General features: G+C 43.7%; 2 protein-coding genes across 22 annotated transcripts in view; one reads left to right on the forward strand and one right to left on the reverse strand.

Moving 5' to 3' along the window:
• The window catches only part of LOC133840725 (PDZ and LIM domain protein Zasp), a 69258-nt gene extending 58309 nt beyond the window's left edge, over positions 1 to 10949 (forward strand). For 9 of the 21 annotated variants that reach the window (XM_062272722.1, XM_062272723.1, XM_062272721.1 and 6 more), the window contains 4 exons: positions 4427 to 8759; positions 10008 to 10191; positions 10254 to 10493; positions 10552 to 10949. In XM_062272722.1, coding sequence (XP_062128706.1) covers positions 4427 to 8759; positions 10008 to 10191; positions 10254 to 10493; positions 10552 to 10629 — 4835 coding nt within the window. In that variant the 3' untranslated portion in view covers positions 10630 to 10949. Of the gene's footprint in view, positions 1 to 2585; positions 2866 to 4426; positions 8760 to 8991; positions 9905 to 10007; positions 10192 to 10253; positions 10494 to 10551 lie in introns of those variants that run through there. The other 12 variants (XM_062272732.1, XM_062272733.1, XM_062272736.1 and 9 more) reach the window with 6 other exon arrangements.
• Positions 10950 to 11155: 206 nt separating this feature from the next.
• LOC133840728 (bromodomain-containing protein DDB_G0280777) overlaps positions 11156 to 19719 on the reverse strand; it is a 58226-nt gene continuing 49662 nt past the window's right edge. The window contains exons 4-6 of the mRNA XM_062272745.1: positions 18300 to 18522; positions 16808 to 16900; positions 11156 to 14203 (exon numbers count right to left, since the gene is read on the reverse strand). Coding sequence (XP_062128729.1) covers positions 13699 to 14203; positions 16808 to 16900; positions 18300 to 18522 — 821 coding nt within the window. The 3' untranslated portion in view covers positions 11156 to 13698. The remainder of the gene's footprint in view (positions 14204 to 16807; positions 16901 to 18299; positions 18523 to 19719) is intronic.

The following is a 19719-nucleotide window of genomic DNA, read 5'->3' on the forward strand; positions in this document are numbered from 1 at the left end:
CACACGCACACACAGGCTATCACACTCATCCACTTACATGCTGACACAGTGCGTGCGCACATTATGCGAACACTTGCGAAAACAATAACAAAGTTAAGCAAATTGAGCGATTTTCATAGAGAAATCCGCTTTGTGACTGATTTCCATTTAAAATATGCGCACCGTGTGCGTACAATTTTTGCACTCACTGTGAGGCGACTTGTCCTACAAGTTACATACGATTCACACCAGTTGCAACCATTTTTCTTCATATGTGTATTTGTATGTAACAATACTTTTGTATATTTATATATTTGAGTGTGTATTGGTGAGTGTATACGTGTGTCTGTGTGTGTGTGTTTGTATATCAATTACGCGCGAGCACTATTGGCCGTCATAACGGAAATGAATTAACAGCAAATATGGCGAGCGAAACGAACGAAAGAGTAAGGCGCAAAAAAAAATAAGAAAGTCGAGCATACTCGACAGTGAGATACCCGCTATCTATTTTAAATAAATGCGAATCAGTGCGGTATTTTTAAAAATATATCTCAATCAAATACCGCAGAAATACTGAAAAATAACAATTGTTAAATTTGGTATATTGATATAGTACCACTTTCAAAATATACCATAGGATGCAAAATATACCAGATAGTAAGCCAAAGCAATTTTTATCTGATTGCAATGAATAAGGAATCATACCAAAATCTAGCTTCAAAATTACGCTTATTATTCCATTTTTATTAATTTGTGGTAAGGCACAAAGTTATAATACCCTTCTACCCTATGCGTAATGGGTATAAAAGCGGAGTAACAATACAATTTATGAGCCAATTTTTTATATATGCAATTAAAAATGCAATTATTGAATGCCATGGCTCCAACTCTCTTTTCCAATTGTTCCTCTCTTTTTCGTGCTCTGCAAAGCGCTGACCTCGCTCATTAATCAAAGCAGCTGGTATAAGGCCTCTGTGCATCAGGAATCAAAATCAATCTCCTAATCAAAGCCAGAATCACGCACAACCGCAGCCATCATTTGAGTTATTTTTGGAGAGCAAATGTTGGGGATTTTTTGTTGTTGCTTTTTTGGGTTTTTGGCGGCATGCCGCCAGGCGAGACTTGCAAACAAAAGTGCGTAAAAGCCGTCGAATACATAAAAACAAATCCAGTTGGCAAATCCCACAACAAGCAGCAAAGTGTGGCAAGACACAAGAGCGAGGAGAGAGGGAGCAAAGCGAGGTTGCCACACACACCAAAAATATGCTGGCAAACAAATGTTTGTGTTACACACATACCGACACGCACGCACAACGAGCTCACTCGCAACACACAATGTAAACGAAGGCAGATAAATTACCAGTCATTATTATCCAAACAGGCTGACATCCTGTGTGCTCCTTGCTGGCTCTCTGTCTCTCTCTCTCTCGCTTTGTCTGTCAGATTGAAAGCGTGCCTGGCGTCCATGCATCAAATGCCTTGAATTCCTTTTAGCTGAAGACGCTTTTGCTCCTTTTGTGATTTATCGTATGCATTTTGTATAATAAAACTATTGTCCTGCTGCTCTCTTGGCGATTAAAGGACTCTTATTTAACACATGGGCTGAAAAGTCCCCGGGCCTAACAAAGAAAACTTGCTTTTTTTGGATCAAAATTGGCGTTACTCATCAACTTAATCTTTATCAAGAGCATCGCAATCATTCCAGAGCCGCTGTAACATTTCAATATAAATTTTTTAGAACGATTTATTTTTTTGCCTCAAAATAGGCTTTAATTTCAGTGATAACCTCTTCAATCGTGCGAAATATTTTATCGGCGAGCATTTTTCCAGGACTGTTAACCTCCAGAAGTCTCTGGGAGCCTAATCTGGCGAATTAGTGGATGTGGGAGCAATTCGAAGTTCAATTCCTGTAGTTTTGTCACTGTCATTGAATCATGAACACATTCTTGTTGTTGGTCAAAAGTGAGCAAACGCGGCAGCCATTTTGAAGAGATTTTCTCATAGTCAAATGCTCATGCAATATTAAGCCAACTTGTTCTTTTGATATCTTTACGATGTTAGCTAACTGACGCAAATTTAATTTTCGATCATTCAAAACGATTTTGTGGATTTTTTTTATGTTTTCTGGTGTGACCTCCCCAATTGGACGTCCACTGGGTTTTGCATCATCGGTGTCTCTACGACCACGTTTAAAGTCAGCAAACCAACGTTTAATTGTTGTTTCTGATTGAGAGGAGTCCCCATAACACTTTTCAAGCTAAAGCTTTGCTTGAAAGGTATTTTTTCCCATCAAGAAGCATTGTAAGATTAGAAGACAAAATTGCATTTGATCCATTGTTGTGAAAATAGAAAAAGTAGTGTCACTTTTGGCTCAATAACTTACAAACTAATGAATAGAATATCATGAAATTTTAGCAGCTGTCTTCTGAAGGATTGTATTAACTGAAAAAAAAGGTGACTGTAATAAAACTAGCACAATCTATGTGTAAGGCCCGGGACTTTTCAGCCCACGTGTTATTTCTACCATTTCTAACCAAAAAACATACACAAAACTATTTCAATATTTGATCGACTATTTTTCTGGTTTTTTTTTTGGCTACTTTTAGGTTACGGTTACCAATATACCTATTAGAAAACTCAATGTCCTTCTCAAATCAAATCCCCAAACAAAGAAACAAAAACAGAATGTGCTGCAAAAGTTTGTTTGGCAAAACTGGTGAATTTTCTTGGAAACGTTTCACAAAATTGAAACTCGAAATTATATCTTTACAATTCTAACACAGTTTTCTTAAGTTTTTAACAACAAACTTATATAAATTATATATGTCTCAAATATATTTCAATTGAATTCTGAATAAATTTGCACCATCGAGTGCCTATATAAATTGTAAACAACAAAATTTCCTATATTTGTGCATAAGAAATACGCTTCAGCCTAACCGCTCTTAAGACCTTTAAGTATATACTACGAAATGCATACGCACATACCAGTATGTATATCTGTGTACTACTATATTTTCTATATATACTAATTGAACTGTCGGAGAAGGCATTCTATGAATTCGTCTTTTCATTGCACACAACTTTGCATGCCTTTGGCCCATACAAAAAGCCAAAACTTTTTGCAACAACCTGACCTGATGGGGGCTTCTATTCTCTGCCCCGTCTACGTCTTGTTGTGGCCCCAAAACAAAACAAAAAAAACTTTCTGTTATTGTTTCTGTCTGTCTGTGCACTACATTTCTTTTTCGTTCATTTTTCTTTTCTTTTGATATGACAAAATATTTGCTATAATTTTATTTCGAAATTCGTTTCTTCTTGTTTTTCGTTTTTTTTTTTATTTTTCCTTTTTTGTGTATTGTGTGCTGTGCCAACCAACAAATTGTCTTTTGTTTCATACGCATCCCTGCCTCCTGTCTGCGTGTGTGTGTTGTCCGTGTGTTTCTGCCATTTTCAATTTCTGCAAAATTACAGCCAATATGAAATTATGCATAATAAAAAGCAATGACTACCTGTCGTCGCCATTTTGGCTCCACACAACCGTAGGACGCCTCATAAAAAATGGAACTCATTGCGCATACATACAAACGCAAACATACATACACGCACACACACACACACAAATACACATGCGTGAGCTGTCGGTGTGTGTTTATTGTTGCGCCATGAAAATGACTCGCAAAACAAGAAATGAAAAATTTATTTGCTCGTCGCATAAAACGTTGCGCCATTCAGTCTATTTATTCTATTTATTTTTAATATTTATTCCTCATATAATACTCGCCTGCACGAACGCTGCAAGTGATATTTTGTTTATTTTTTTCCACTCTGTAACATTTCTCGTACTCGTACTGTTTGTTGCGTATACGAAATGTTGTTCAGCTCAAGTGTTGTGAATTCGCAATTAAAAAGCGTTTAATTTAAGATAGGCTTTATTTTATGTGGGCTACGATTAAATATGGCTTTGGCCAGTGTCTATCGGTTACAGTTGCCAATTAAATATATATTGCTGCTATATACAACTTATTCTACACTTACCCAACACTTTAGGCTTACACTAATGAAGAATGGTTTTGTTGTTACTGCGGTAGATATTGCAGCTTTACAACTGTAGTTAGTCTTAGTTCTGCTTAGTTTTGTTGTTGTTCCTTGCGCCGCCTTTTGACATTCCGCTCCGCTCCGCTCTGCCACCCGCTTCGCACCGTTCCGCCAGCGTTTTTGCCTTCGCCTTCGCCTCTGACTTCACTTCGCCCTCGACGCTGCTTTGCCAAGTGCCAACGACTAACAAGCGTATGACTTTTATTTCTTTCTGCTCTTATATTTGCCCTTAACTCTCAACTCAACCCCTCGTACCCCTTCAAATGCAAATCGTTAAACAACCTGCTTACAACTTAACTAACCAACAATGCAACTACAACTGCACACACAAAATGTTACACCTGCCCAGCATCGGAGGAGGAAGGCTTGCAGCCAGAATTTGAGGAGGAATGCTACGAGATGGACGTTGAGGTTGCCTTGGCAGCCAGTCGACGTTCTCACGGCTCCAGCTTCACTTGGCCGCCGCCACAAGACGAGAATCATGCGGCACCAACGGCTGCACCTTTGTATATTGCGCCACCCGAGACCCAGCATATGGTGGTCGCCAATCCGGTGCAAGAGGTGCCTCCGCTGCCACCGGGAACTGCGAGCTCTCGTCTCGATCCGCAGCCGCAGCCACAGCAACAGCAGCAACCATTGCAGTTGCCACAGCAGTTGCAGCAGCCTCAGCAGTTGCCGCAAGCGACTCCTCAGTGGCAGAGCTATTCGGCGCCACAGCTGAGCAATCAGCGCACGCAGCAGCCGCAGATTCAGGAACAGGAATCCAGCTCGGACAGCTACACTTCCACGTCGACAACGACCACAACCACCTCGGAGGAGTATCAACGCATGTATGCCGCCCAGCTGCAAGCCTACCAAATGCAGCAGGCATACGAGCAGTCTGGCTCCGAGTTTGACTACCAGCTGGACTATGGCAGCGCCATGGATGTGCAGGAGTACGCGTCGGGCAGACGCAGTGCCCAGGAATGTGTGGACTCGCTCTCGGCTCCGCTAAGCACGTACAAGCTCATTGATATGGTAAGGGAAGTGACCCCAAGTCCAGTGACAGTTCCCCAACCAGCTGCTACACAGCCTGCTGCTCGTCATGTAGTGTTCAACGATGAGCCCGAGATCAAGGAGCTGCCACAGCTGCACACCGAACTGGAAACAATACCCGAATCAGCGTCCGAAGCTGAACTGGCTCCACAGGCTGCGACAGCTTGGGCAGCAGTTGGCGACGATGCTGACGATCGAGAGGGGCTCATCATCGAGCAGCGCTGTCAGATCCTGGAGAGTGAACGCATGTTTCAGCCCACGCCTGAGATAAAGATTGAAATAGCGCCAGTGCGTCCGCGTCCAGCGCCTTCTAAGATACCCAATCCCTCGCCCAAGGAGTGGATCAATCCCATGATTCGTGTGCTGACCACAGCTTCCGATGTGCCCTTCCACCTGGTGGAGTGTCCTTTTCCTAAGCCCTGCGATGATGACTTTGAAGCGGCCGCCGCAGCCGCTGAGGAAGCAGCCGCTGCAGCTGCAGCCGCTCCAGTTCAAGCACCAGCTCCATTGTCAGCTCCACCTCCAGCTCCAGCTCCAGCTCCTCCCCAAGTAGCCGCTCCTCTACCACCAGTTGATTCCTATGCCATTGAGCTACTCCGTGAATCGCCGCCTCGTGGTACTCGACTCACTCAAGCCATGTCCACAGCTCCGGAGTTCGCAGTGCGCTTTGCGCCGCCTGCCGCCGAGGGTATTCCCCTGCCGGAGGAGACCGTGCCCTACATGCCACCGCCCATGGACATGAAGCCCTATCTGCGCGAAGATTACCGTCCCAAGAGTCCGTTTGTTAGTGCCTTGACCACAGCACCCGAGCGTCCCTTTGAGGGTCACTTCGATCGGGATGTGCCCATCCATTTGATAGACCTGCCCACACCCAAGGAGCACCTGAGCATGTGTGACGCCCTCTGCACGGCACCCGATCGCGGCTACACCCCACTGAATCCCGAGAATGCCACTCAGCGCTGGGACGAGGAGCAAAAACAGCAGGAATTGAAAAAGTATGAATTTCAGGTGCTCGATCATGAGGAGGAACTGGGCATCAAGCCTCAACCACCGGAGTCCGTGGAGTACTATACCACAGAGGATCCACAGCAGCGTCGCAAGTCGTCAGCGTTTGCGGCAATGCAAGCATTCCAGCCATCTCGAGAACCGCTTTCCTCCTCCTCCGCCACGAACACAGTCACAAATACGCCACGTGCCTCTATTGCCTCCCTGTCCAAAGAACAGACAGATCTTGAGTACCAAAAGTACTGCAAGGCGCAGCAACGCAATCAGAAACGACTTGACTTCTATCACAAAAAGGAAGAGGAGTTGCAACAACAACAACAACAACAGCAACCATCACAACAGCAACACTTAGAAACTAACCCGATTAACTCGAATACGCTAGTTACCGCTTCCAATGCGACTGCTTCCTCTAACTCCTCTTCCACAGTCCAACAGTCCAACAACAGCACGACCATCATCAACAACAACAACAGCAACAACCTCAACCTCAACAGCCAAATCAACAACAATCTGAACAGCAACAACATCAGCTATGTCGCCCAGTCCCAACTGCAGACCCAGGCTAGCAGCCGCTCCTCCTTTTCAGCAACTTCCACCCTAACAGCTGTAAATACCGCTACCAAAATGGATGCACACGAGCTGATCGAGGAAACCGCCGAGGAACTCGAGCACTCCGAGGTCCTATTCCCGCCACCATCCCCGCTCAGTCATCTCAAGGGCAAAGCCGTACAGTCCGGCCTGCACAAGGCCGATGCCATACCCAAGTATCAGCGCAATTGGACCGTGCTGCCCACACAGAGTCCCATTCGCACACCGGAACCCCAGGAGTTGCGCGAGAATGTTCCGCTTGCTTTCGTCGATGCCCCCAAGACAGACACTGTACATAAACCCATTGCCAAGGTGTGCGCTTCCGTTTGCGGGGCTAACAACGGGTCACTACCGGGTGCAAGAACGTGCTCAGCATCGGGTTCAGGATCAGTGCCAACGGCTGCTCGAGGCTCTATTGTCTCATTAGGTCAGGGCCAGGTCAAGCCAACTGTGCAGCCGTCGGTGCCGATCATTATTGAAGATCGCTCGGGTCCAGTAACGATGGCTTTTCAATCACTAGATGAATTCGAGCGTCCTGATCAATCACAGACGCCCACGCGTCCCTACACGCCTTCCATGAACTCGATGATCAACAAACCGGCTCCAATCATACCCTTCTACCAGACGCCCGAGAAGCTGCTCTTCGACGAGTGCCCAGCCTCGCATGCTCGCGACTACAATCAGGGAGCTGCTTCCCCGTTTCCGGATCGGGCTCGCTCCCCGGCGCCAGGACCTCCACCCAATCCCCTGGCTGCCATTCGTGCACCACGCATGAAGGAGCCCGCTGAGTCAACGCTACTCTCAGTGTCTGGGCCTCGTCTGCAGGCTGGCTCCATTACAACCGGCCAGAGTTATCAGGGTCAGCTGTTGGCGCACTCGGAACTCAGTTCACAGTCGGCCAGCCAGAGTTACACACAGCAACCAGAGATCGTGAGGGAACGCCAGATCGGCAATCTCAATGTTCAACAAAGAGAGCAATCGTCGCAGCTGCAGCAGCAGCAACAGTCGCAGTTGCAGACTCAGACAAAGACACAAATTGGCAACACTCAGATCGAACGCAGGCGCAAGGTAACTGAGGAGTTTGAGCATACTCAGAGTGCCAAGACTATTGAGATTCGCACTGGATCGAAGACGCAATCACAGCTCGAATCGCAATCACAGTTGGAGTCGTCTGAGCGCCGTCAGTCATATGGTCGCACAGGATTTGTGGCTAATCAAGCACGTCGCTTGTCCGGCTTAGAGCAGGAGATCAGCAGCCTAACGAGCCAGTCGCAGGCCATTAGCGCCAGAGCTTCCACCTTGGGCGAGGGAAACTTTCCGCAATTGCGGTCGCCCACTTTTGAGAGCAAGTTTCCGCTGAATAAACCAACACCCGAAGCCACTGCCTCTTCCAATCTCGGACCACCACCTGGCTTCCGTCAGCAGCAAGAACAGCACCAGCAACAGCTTCAGCAGCTGCAACAACAACAGAAGTCTGCGTTCTCCTCGGGCTTCAAGTCCACATCTTCGGTGGTCTCCGCTTCCCAACAGCAACTGCGCACTCAGAGCGCCTACACGAATGCCGCGAGCTCATCGCTAACATCAGCAACATCTGCAATTGCATCGTCATCGTTAACATCATCCACCACAGCATCAACCACAGCATCAGCATCAGCATCAAGGTCGGCGCAAGCCAGTCTAACCAAAGCTTCTGCTATTACTACCACGACTAATAATCAAGCCTGTGCCGCATTCAGGAGCACAGCAGCCAATGGCAACAGCCAAAATACAGCTACAGCCACAGCTGCAGCTGCAGCAACGCTGGCCAATTTGGCTAACAAGGGCGTGAAGCCTAAGCCAACAGTTGCTGCCACGCCTACTGCGCCCGCTCCAGCTGTATTTCCGCCCAATTTTAGTGATCTAAACTCAAATGTTGATGATTCCACAGGTCCTGGCGGCAAGAGCGGCGCCTTCGGTGCCACATCGGCTCCCAAGCGTGGACGCGGTATCCTCAACAAGGCCGCTGGCCCAGGTGTTCGCATCCCATTGTGCAACAGCTGCAACGTGCAGATCAGGTGAACAGCATCTTCTGTATTCCCCCGAAAGTGTTCTCGTTGTTGTTACATTCCTACTGTTGTTCAACTTTTTTAAACTTCTAACTTAGTTTTAAGATGTTTTGTCTCAAAGACAATTAATAATTATTCACCTGCCTTAAAAAGATCTCACGTGGAATCTTTGAGGAGTGTTTACCAAAACTTGCATGCTTGTTATCTTAACCATAACCCAAATCGTTTGTTTTGTTTGCAGTTCCCCTTGCCAAGCCTATTAACTCGCATGCCAATCAAAGTGCCACGCTTACGCGACCCACAACAGCAACTGACTCAGAGCCAAGTGTCACAGCAGACTCTGATGCAGATGCCACAGCCATGCTGGCCGAGTCCGTTGGCCGCATCAACATGGGCGAACAGACAAATGCCTTTATGCAGGAGGCGGGCAAGATCATCTCCAATATGCTGGAGGCACGTCTGGCCAATGGTCAAGGCAGTGCCACGCCCTCGCAGGCTGGCAGCACTTTGAGTCTGCGCAGCAACAGCAGTTCCAATCTCACCAAGAGTCCGATGATTGTGCGTAAACGCCTGGACCTTGACGACTTCAAAAACATTGATCCCACAAAGCCGGTGGCCTTGCAATCAGTTGTTGCCGTGCCACAGCAACAGAAGCAAACGCCTCAGTCGCAGCAGCTTCCTGGTGAAGTGGGTAATCAATTGGCTCAACCGCAGGTGGCACGTGTGGAGCAGACGCTGCAAGCCGAGTTGCCGGCCCAGCATCCCATGAGCAAGATTCTCGATATTTGTGATAGTGGCAAGGCAACAGCTCAAGAAACGCCCGAGCCGGTGGCATTCCGCAACAATCTGCGACGCACTGGCGGCACGCATGCCACACGCTCGGATCGTAGATCCTACATAGAACCCAAGCAGACTGTTGCAACTGAGAATAGTAGCAACAGCAATGCCAACAGCAACACTAGCCCATCCAATAACAACAACAACAACAACAATAGTCAGACAAACACACCCAACTTCAGTGTGAGCGTCAAGGCCTTGGGTCCTTATGCGGAGGCTCAGGGTCCCATGTCCGAGGAGAACGAAAAGGCCGTAAGTCAGTTGCTCAAGGATGGTAAGCGTCCCATTTGCTGTCAGTGCAACAAGGAGATCACCTCGTAAGTAGCCCGCCATTGCCTCTGCCTGCTGATCGTTAATTGTTTTATTGAAAATCTTCATGTTAATTTTTGTTAACTATAACTTGACTTTTACGTTTTGCAGAGGACCCTTCATCACGGCTTTGGGTCGCATCTGGTGTCCCGATCATTTCATTTGCGTGAACGGCAACTGCCGTCGTCCACTGCAGGACATCGGCTTCGTTGAGGAAAAGGGCGATCTTTACTGCGAGTACTGCTTTGAGAAGTATCTGGCCCCCACCTGCAGCAAGTGCGCTGGCAAGATCAAGGTAAGCACACATCACAAACTTTCCATTTGCAGTGACTAATTTGCATCTTGGCTCGCTTACAGGGTGATTGTCTGAATGCCATTGGCAAGCACTTCCATCCCGAGTGCTTCACTTGCGGCCAGTGCGGCAAGATCTTTGGCAACACGCCCTTCTTCCTAGAGGATGGCAATGCGTACTGCGAGGCTGACTGGAATGAGCTCTTCACCACAAAGTGCTACGCTTGCGGCTTCCCCGTTGAGGCTGGCGACAGATGGGTTGAGGCTCTTAACCACAACTATCATAGCCAATGCTTTAACTGCACTGTGAGTATTATCAAACGTTTCAGTTTGGAGCCAAGCTTAATGTAATTTTCTTTGACAGTTCTGCAAACAAAATCTGGAGGGTCAGAGCTTCTACAACAAGGGCGGTCGTCCCTTCTGCAAGAATCATGCGCGTTAAGGGCACAAGAGAGATTTAATATGGCTCGACAATGGACTTCAGGGATCACGCACACTAACAACAACAAAAAACAAACAACAACAACAATTCAGATATCTTAACCAAGCGAAAACTCTTGACTAATGAAATCGCAAATAGCTTATTACATACTTAATGCAATTATCAAAACTAAAGGACGCCCTTTTTGTTTATTTTATATATTTTATTTAATTTTGAATTGTGCACACAAATGTTATCCTAATTTTAAATGAATGAGTGGAACACAGAAACAGAAAAAAAACAAAACGACACGAAATCGAAAACCGAGAAATAAGAAGAAAGTGAAAAAAGAATACGGAACACAGAACACAGAACAGGGCACGATAAAGTGTCTGTCAGTCTACCTACGATTTTATTATTATTTATTTCATCAATATACCAATAATAACCGAGTTATCTACGAGAAAACAAACAGAATCACACACACACACTCACAACAACTATTACTTATTAATTCTTATTATTATTATATGTATTTTCACAAAAGTTATTTAGTTGAAGTGAAAAGAAAAAAGCCGATGCTGTTGACAAACCAACTAACAAACCGCGCGAAAGGATTTCAAATCGCCTAAATTGCACACCATCAATCGAAACTGAGTTCGAAATTCGAATTCGAATCCGCATTCGCATCGGCATCCGCATCTAATCGGAACGTAGTCATTTCTAAGGAAATCGGATTGTCAGCAGTAGAAATTGTGAAAAATATGCTTTATTAATTTGTCAAATTCAATCAATATCAATTCGTTGCGATCGTAATTTATTAAGCTACAAATTAAATTTAAATTATACTTTAAATTTTATGTTGTAAACCTTATTGAGAGACATCTGTAATTGATTGTAATTTGCTCCAAATCAACAGATCAATAAAATTTCGAAATCTTTTTCGCGTTTAATCGAGTGTTTTCTAATTAGAGAGGGTATTGTTCTTTAATAGCAATCTCTGAAAATAATGACATCAAATTGCCAATGTTTCTCCATTTAATTAAATAAACCACTTAAAATTGAGGTCCTTCATAACAGCTGTTTGCTTTTATTATGCCGTCAAATCCTTTCCCTCAAAGTTCCTCTATTTTTGACGCTGTTATTCTTTTGCAAATAACTCACACAATGCGAGAGTTCTTGTGTCCCAGTGTTCTTGTGGCATTGTGTACTAGATGTGGGGAACATAATGTCATAATCGTTTGAGGCTTCCGGTTAGCTGCCCTCACGTATTTCGTTGACAGCCGAAAAGTATGCAACAGCTTTTGCTTTACTACTAAAGGCACACAACATACACACACACACACACACAAACACACATCGCACACATACAAATACAAACGCAGCAGTTCGACAGCCCAGCAGCAATTTCATGCTCAACCAATTTTTGTTGTTTTCATTTGGCATTTTTCGTTTGGCGATATACAAACTGTTCGACGCAGGCACTTTTCATGCCATTTTTCCCCACATTCGGATTCGGGCTCCTCCATCAACTTCGCCTCCGAGTTTTGCTGGCCAATGGAATAAGGTGTCAATTTTTGTGTTCGCTCCACATTTTTGCGGTGCCGGGGGTGTTAATCGCTGGACCACTTACTGTGCCTCCAACTGCCAAGGCCTTTCGGCCAATACAAATTTACGCTAGATTAAGCAGGATATACGACTATGTGAATGCGTGTGTGAGAGTGTGAGTGTGAGTGTGTGTGTTTGGGTATGGGTGTGAAAGGAGGTTACGCCCTTTCGTTGCTGTTGAACGCTGGCAGGCGGAAAGAAAAAACAATTTGCGGTTTTTGTGGCATTTTTCAACATTACATTTTTGCAGATGTTTGCTTTTAGTTTATTTAGCCTTGCACATTACACAGAGGACTTTAAGTTAGTTTAAGTAATTCTATATATATTTATGTATATATCTATATATTTTTTAATTCTGTATTGTACTTATGCACGATCTGTATTTGTATCAGTATTTCATAATGATAACACACGCAATTTTCATATTGCGCTAGCAGCTACAATTTATTCGTAATTAGTTTCAATAATCACAAGACCATTCCGGTTTCCACTTTCGCATCAATTGGCGCACAAAATAAAGTATAGGAAATCAAAAGCTTGGAATTGCAGAAATTCAAAAATCAAGTAGCTCAACGAACCAAAAGGCTTTGCATATTTCGATGGAATTGACGCAAGAGCGGAAACCGGAAAAGTATTGTTTTTGTTTTGTTTTTTTTTTTTGTGTTTTTTAAATTATTTTATTTTGTTCTTTCTACATTTGTTTAACTATTCATTTATTTTGTTTGAAACGCATTCAGAAATCAGTTTCAGTTTCCGTTTGATTCGTTATTCGAAAATGCGCGCAAAATTTGTCACCGTAGCGTTCCGTTGCGAATTTACACAGAGTTTTCTTTATAGCTAGACATATATAGCAGCAGCCAGATGTGCGTACTATATATGCGTGATTTGGGTTCGTTTTGGGTTTTGAGGAGTTGGGGGAAAAACTACACTTAACGCATGCTTAGAAATGCACTCGAAATTGTTATTTACATATCAGAATTCCTGGGGTTTTCTGTGTTTTCATCTTTTCGTTTCCTTCTGTCTTATCATTTTCCTTTTCTCTTCATTTTCTTTTTTTTTTTGGTTTTTGGAATATTTTAATACTCGTATGTTAATGATAGTTCGTAGTATAGATACGTAGCGCATTTCTTATGCTTACAAAAATAAATTCAACACATTCAAGTACAACAAACATATCTTACTATCTAAATGCCGCTTATTAATAGATACAGAATTTTATATCTAGATATATTTTGTAAGTATATATACTATATATATGTTCAATTAGGAGCAGAGTTTTTTTTAGTTTTTCGTATCGTACAAATAAATACCTTTGGGTTAACGAGTGTGTTTTTAAGAGTAACAAACAAACAATCAAAAAAAAATGATATTCGAAATGCAGAAGAAAAATGGACACTGGAAAACTGCTGAGAGACTTTTCACATTGTGTGCCATGTTTTCCACTTGATTTCAGCTTCGGGTTTCTCGAAGCACACAGCAGGGCTACAAATGGGCCAATATATCGATTTGATCGAGTGCACTGCTGGCCTGCCCAGGTAATTGAGCCTGCGTCCTTCCACCTGACTGCACGTTTTCGCTGTTGGCCTGCGATATCGTCACAATAGTCACCAGGTCTTTGGCCTTTGTCGTGGTTGTTGTTGTTGTTGTCGTTGGACTTTTGGCTGCGTTTTGCTGGCTTTCGTGGCTTTGGCTGCGATTCCTCGACTCGATTTCGACAATGGCCGAGGTGAGCAATGTATTCGACTGCAGCGCACTGTAGTCGGGCAATTGCTCCGCCACGGCGGATGGCTCCGGCAAGTCCTCGTTGGCCAGCAGTCGGCCCGAAGGTGCCGTCTCTATGGTCCGTTCACTGCTTAGCGTAAGAGAGGCGGGCGTGGCATTGCGAGACCGATAACTAGGCGGCAGACTGTACTCTGAGCCGCCCATGCTGCTGCTGATGGTGCCACCTCCATTGCCAATTCCGGACCGCAATGTGGTCAACGGTGCCCTGCAATAAGACGATAAGCAAAAGAGATTGGAATGAGACTCAAATTGGGATTGGAATTGGAATTGGGAATGGGATTCAGATTCAGATTAAGGTGAACATCAAGTGAATGCATTATTTGCGCTGTGGCTGTCATGAGACAAAGTCAATGCACAAATTTGCATACCCAACCAACTATCTGTGTTGATATCTACAAGTTGTCCATGTATCTGTGTATCTTGCTAGGTAGGTAGGTGATTCCGTTTTGTCTGCATTCGACTTTGTCAATTTAAATAACAAAAGGCGCTTGGGCAATTGTTGCCATTCAGACTGCCTGACTGGCTGGCTGACTGGCAAATCCAACAGACTTCTTCACACTTCAGTCAACAGAGCCAACAACAAAGTCAACACTCACTCTCTCGCTGTGTGCCTCATATATATTCTGTGCACACACACACATACGGTTTGAAGTTGAAAGTTATAGACATGGCAAATTGCAAGTTTCGCAGCCTGCACAATTTTGAGATGCAAAAATTCAAATTTCAAAATTGTATAAAGCAATTTGAAGTATGTAAAATTGCATTTAATTGTTCCCGGACAAAGATTCAATGCAAAAGGAAACAGGAAAACTAACTCAGCTGCAAAGGAAGAAGCCTTTTATGCTCTCTTCTCTGACCCCCATCCTTTTTGCTATGCAATAATAGGCAATTTTCGCAGTACTCCGGTACTCGGTACTCAGACGGACGGCACTTGGGCCTCGTCTTTGTTTGTTTAATTGACTTGGCTAACAGCTTCGCAACGCGTTGTTGTTGCTTCTCTCTTCATGTAATCCTTGGTAATATTGCCTTGGCTTGGCCTCCTGCCTGTCGCAGATTGCCTTTTAACACACACGCCTACTTGTTATGCAAGAGGAAGGCTCATCGAAAGAGTGTGCCCACTTTTGTATGTGTGTGTGTGTGTGTAAATATTTTGCAAAATTTCACAGATTTCTTTGTTAGTTGTTCTTACATCATTTGAATATGCCATCACGCACACTGGCAAATACGAGATATGCCTAAAAGTATGCTGTGATTCTTAACCACACACTTTGCATAAGTTTTTGCTTTTTTGACATACTTCTCTGTCACTTTCCACACCCTACAAAAACACACAACTTCTTCCGCAACGGGTGTATACACTCAGAAGGCAAACATTACGACGATTCAGCTTCAAATTCAACTCAGTTTACTCAGCAATTGAGGCACAAATAAATACAGCATACTTTCAGGCGGTCGTTGAAATGTTCTTATTACTTGAAGGCAACAACTGTGTGTGTGGCAAAAATATGTGGAAATGTGTGGAAATTTGTGTTTATCTCAAAGTCAAGCATGCTGATGCCTACAGCATTTTCTTCCATTGTCTTCCACTTCTCCAGCACTTTTCCTGGACAACAAATGCTGCGGCTACGGTTGTGGTTGTTGTTGCTGTTGCTTCTGTTGTTGTGGTTGCATTTGTTGTTGGCTTTTCATTTCATTTCCATTATACGGCATAAATATTTAAGTGCATGTGGCCTTGTGTGTCATTACAAGCAAATTAATTTGCCATAAATTTGCATTTGTTTTGGTGAATACATTCATTGGGTACTCAGGCCGCAGTCTTTTGAGTGTTTTGCGTATTTAGCAGAGCGTAAATTTACGGCATCAGCCGCAACTCAATATTTTTGTAACGCAATAAAAAGTAAACTTTTCTAATTAGCAGCCATTATGCGATCAAAGCGGCAATTATCCTGCCTCGTCCCTCCAACTAGACGGCAGCACTCTGCCATTCATTCAATTGTGATTACTGTGTGGCGCCTCGTTCCATTGTCAGAGGCAGCAACATCCAAAGCATTGGCGTCATTTCAATTGTTTCAATTTGCTTCTTGTCTGCTTTACAATTGTCCTGTGAGGGTGGCAATGGCAATGGTCGAATGGTCGCATGGTCGACTGGTCGAATGTCTGTCCTGTCTCCTGACACTTGAGTGGCCGACAATCGGATTGTTGCGTATTTAAATTGTTTGCCATTTGGGCGCTTGTTTGAAGTAGTCTGTGCCGAGTGCCGAGTGATGAGTGCCGAGTGCTCGGTGCTCAATTCAATTAAGTTGCAAATTCCACTCTGACGCCTGCCTCTTACCGCAACTCCCAAAATCGAAATCAACAAAAATCATTTACAGCAACAGCAACAGCAACAACGAGAGAAAACCAGAAAACAAATAAAACCATTGACAGGCATCTAAAGTTTTCGGTTGTTGCCACATTAAAAAATTGCCCAAAAACTTTTGTTGGCGGCAACCCCAAGCGACGTGTCAATGTTAACACTCCCCCAAAAAACCGCACAAAGCCAAACCGCCAACGCTTCAGCCTCCGCATCAGCTTCAGCATCAGCTGAAGCTGTAGCCCCCGGAAAAAGCAGTTGAGTTCCTTTATCCCCCTGCTGCTGTAGCTACTCATTTTCATGCCAACCTCGAACTGTGCGTTGTAAACATTTTGTGGTTGCAACGCCAAAAACTTTACAAATAACTCACGAGGTGCGCGGAAGCCGGAGGAGGGACACGATTTAAAATGCTGCAGGATTGGGTGCTTTACGACACGAACGGAAGTGAACACTTACCTCAGCAGGCTGCCGGCATGAGATCGATATGTGGGCGGTGGCGAGTTGCCACGCACAACTCCATTCTGCCGATCGCGGTCCAAAAGCAAAAGTCTGCAACAACAAAAACCAAAAAGAGATGTAATTATTATTATGACGGTTGTTGTAGCAGTTAATGTCATGCGACAGGCAATGCTGAAGAAAATGCACTGCAAAGTATTATATTGTATGTGCAACATAATCTCTGCAACATTTAACGACACGCTGATACTCTAGCAATGAATAACTGAAAGAGTATGCCAAAGCTAATCGAAAAAGTTTATGAAGAGTGTTGTAAATGTGCCTATATTATATAATATATTATATATCATAATATATATCATATAGTATATATCAGAAATATCCTTCACTTTGTTGTATGGTCACACTTTATTATATTAACTGTATCTTTGTCTGTACATTCAGTGTGGTTAGATAAAAACTTAAGTCGATTAGATAATGATTTAAAACTAAATCAATGTTGTGAGTTTTATTTAGAGAAGGAGATTGACAATAAAATTAGCCTCTAATGCCAAAGAGATGAATTTCTCTATGTAATGAATACTTCTTTAATTTATGCGTGGGATCTTTTCTCTTACTCACCTGATAACCATCAGGTACATCTTTCTCACGACTTTAATGAGACTAAAATTACTAATTTCTTAAAGCCTTATTCATAAATCAATTATTTTACGTCAAAGTAAAATTTGTTTATTTGCAACTTCGTTCAACTAAAAATTTTTGGAAAATTGTAAATAAAAGTCATATTGATAACTTAACTAATTAAAAGAGAATTGAAATTTATTGATGGAAACTTTAGTCAGCTTAAATGTAATCAAAAAAGTTTATTAACAAGATTAAGATAATATTTTTAAATAAATTTCAATTTAAAAGAATTGAAATATATTAATTGGAAACTTTATTTAGCTTACACAAAATGTTTAAATAAAAATAGAATATTTTTATTTACAATTTTAATTGGCTAAAAGTAGCTAATAAAAATGCCAAGCCTTTTTGATAAAGTCAACTAATTTAAAGATAATTTTATTTGATTTGTTGACAACTCAAAAGTGTTTCTAATGTCTAATTCAAGTCTTATTTTGTTCAGAGAAGATATTAAAAAATTTTAAGAAATTATAAATTTATTTATCGAGCAACTTGCAGTAGATGGTGTTAAACATCATCTGTATAATGTTCAATATTGAATACTATATTTTATGTGTGATAAATGAATAGCTGGCAAACTTGTTTTCTTAACAAGGAAATATGCTTCTGCATGAGAGTAAAAATAGCATTTTCAGCCAGTGTATAATTACATAATGCCATTAATTGCGCAAGGACATGCGAGCGGATGCGGTTAGCCGAGCATGTCCGCAGTTGTCCTGCAGCACGAACACACTCGCAATTTATGCGTCATACTCGCCTGCTGTGCTGTGCTGTGTACTGCATATGGCAGCCGTTTGCTAGGACTTACCTCAGACGATACTCCTGCATGCTGGCCTGGTAGGAGGGAGGCGGTGGGCGATGCTGGAACTCCGGATAGAGCAGGCCGTGCGGTGCACCTCCGCCTCGGGTGCAAGGTCGACGTCCGCAGCGGGCCAAATCGACGCTGGTGCCGAGTCCGAGGCAGCTTTGGCCACCGGGTGCTGTCATCCGCCAAGCGGCACCGCTCACAGTGACCAGCACAACGCCAACGCCTGTAAAACGAAACGAGACAACGTTAGAGGAGAGTGTAAAAATCAAAGCAAAAGTAGCAAGAAAAAAAAGACAATTTTCAAATGCCCGCCCAATCGGTTTGCTTTAGTTGCTACGACTATTTGCCATTGTGAACAGTGCTGTAAAATTTAATTAGACGTCAAACGCTGTGGGGGCGTGGCTGCGCAATTACCAGCCCACTTAAAGCAATTGGAGGCTCGGGTGGAGCGACCTCAGTTCACAGTCCACAATCCCCAGTCGCCAGTCTTACTTAGACTCTGTGAGTCTCAGCATCCACTTTCACTTTCGCTACTCAGTCCGGGGCTTTCCTTTTGACAACTGACAGCTGCATGTGGCACGGCCAGTGGCTCTGGCTGTGCCTCTAGCTGTGGCTGTGGCAGTGGCAGTGGAGCGTGTCATCATCATCTGAGACCCCGAAGACCTCAGTCAGCTGCCGAAGCTACCTCAAACTGCCCGGCAGCTGATTAAAGCCAACAATAAAGCCAGCTACAATTTTATTAGCGAAAATTGTCGTCGTTTTCTCATTGTTGTTTGCTCATTTTCATGAGCAATTTGCGCTCCGAAAATGAAAACGTTGAGAGCAAGCAAAAACGAAGCAAAAAAATATAAAAAGCACACACTCTGCAATTTGTGCGTTTATTATGAGTACGAACGAATACGACAACGATGTGAATGAGAGACCTCCATTATAAATAAGCGACATATGCATAGTCGCTGCCGTCGACTCAGACTCAGACTCTGACTTGATTGCCATTAAATTATGTAAAACTCAGTGTTACAACTCAACAATTTTTGGGTAATTGCCGCCAGAAAATGGCGCAATGTCACGCTCCGAGTGCCCCAACTAAACGCGACCGGCAATTGATTAGAGCGTCGTATACATAAGTAATGTACAGACCCCTCCAGCAACCCAGCCCCAACCCCAACTCGCAAACCCAAACCCAGACTCAAAGACGGAACTTGAGCTCGACGACGCGACGCAACGCGATTCGACTTTTGTGCACTTGGCCCCGCGATGTCTTCGCAGCTTACACAGAGAGTTAGTTACGTGAGTCGAGTCGAGTGACTCGACAGCTGTTCGCTGTTGGCTGTTTGCTGGCTGAACTTAGTGCAGAAAGCGAAAGAGAACCAAATGAATGAGTCATGAATGAGTTTGGCCAACTCATGACAAATTGTAC

The sequence above is a fragment of the Drosophila sulfurigaster genome, chromosome 3 (assembly GCF_023558435.1).
Source record: "Drosophila sulfurigaster albostrigata strain 15112-1811.04 chromosome 3, ASM2355843v2, whole genome shotgun sequence".
Lineage (NCBI taxonomy): Eukaryota > Metazoa > Arthropoda > Insecta > Diptera > Drosophilidae > Drosophila > Drosophila sulfurigaster.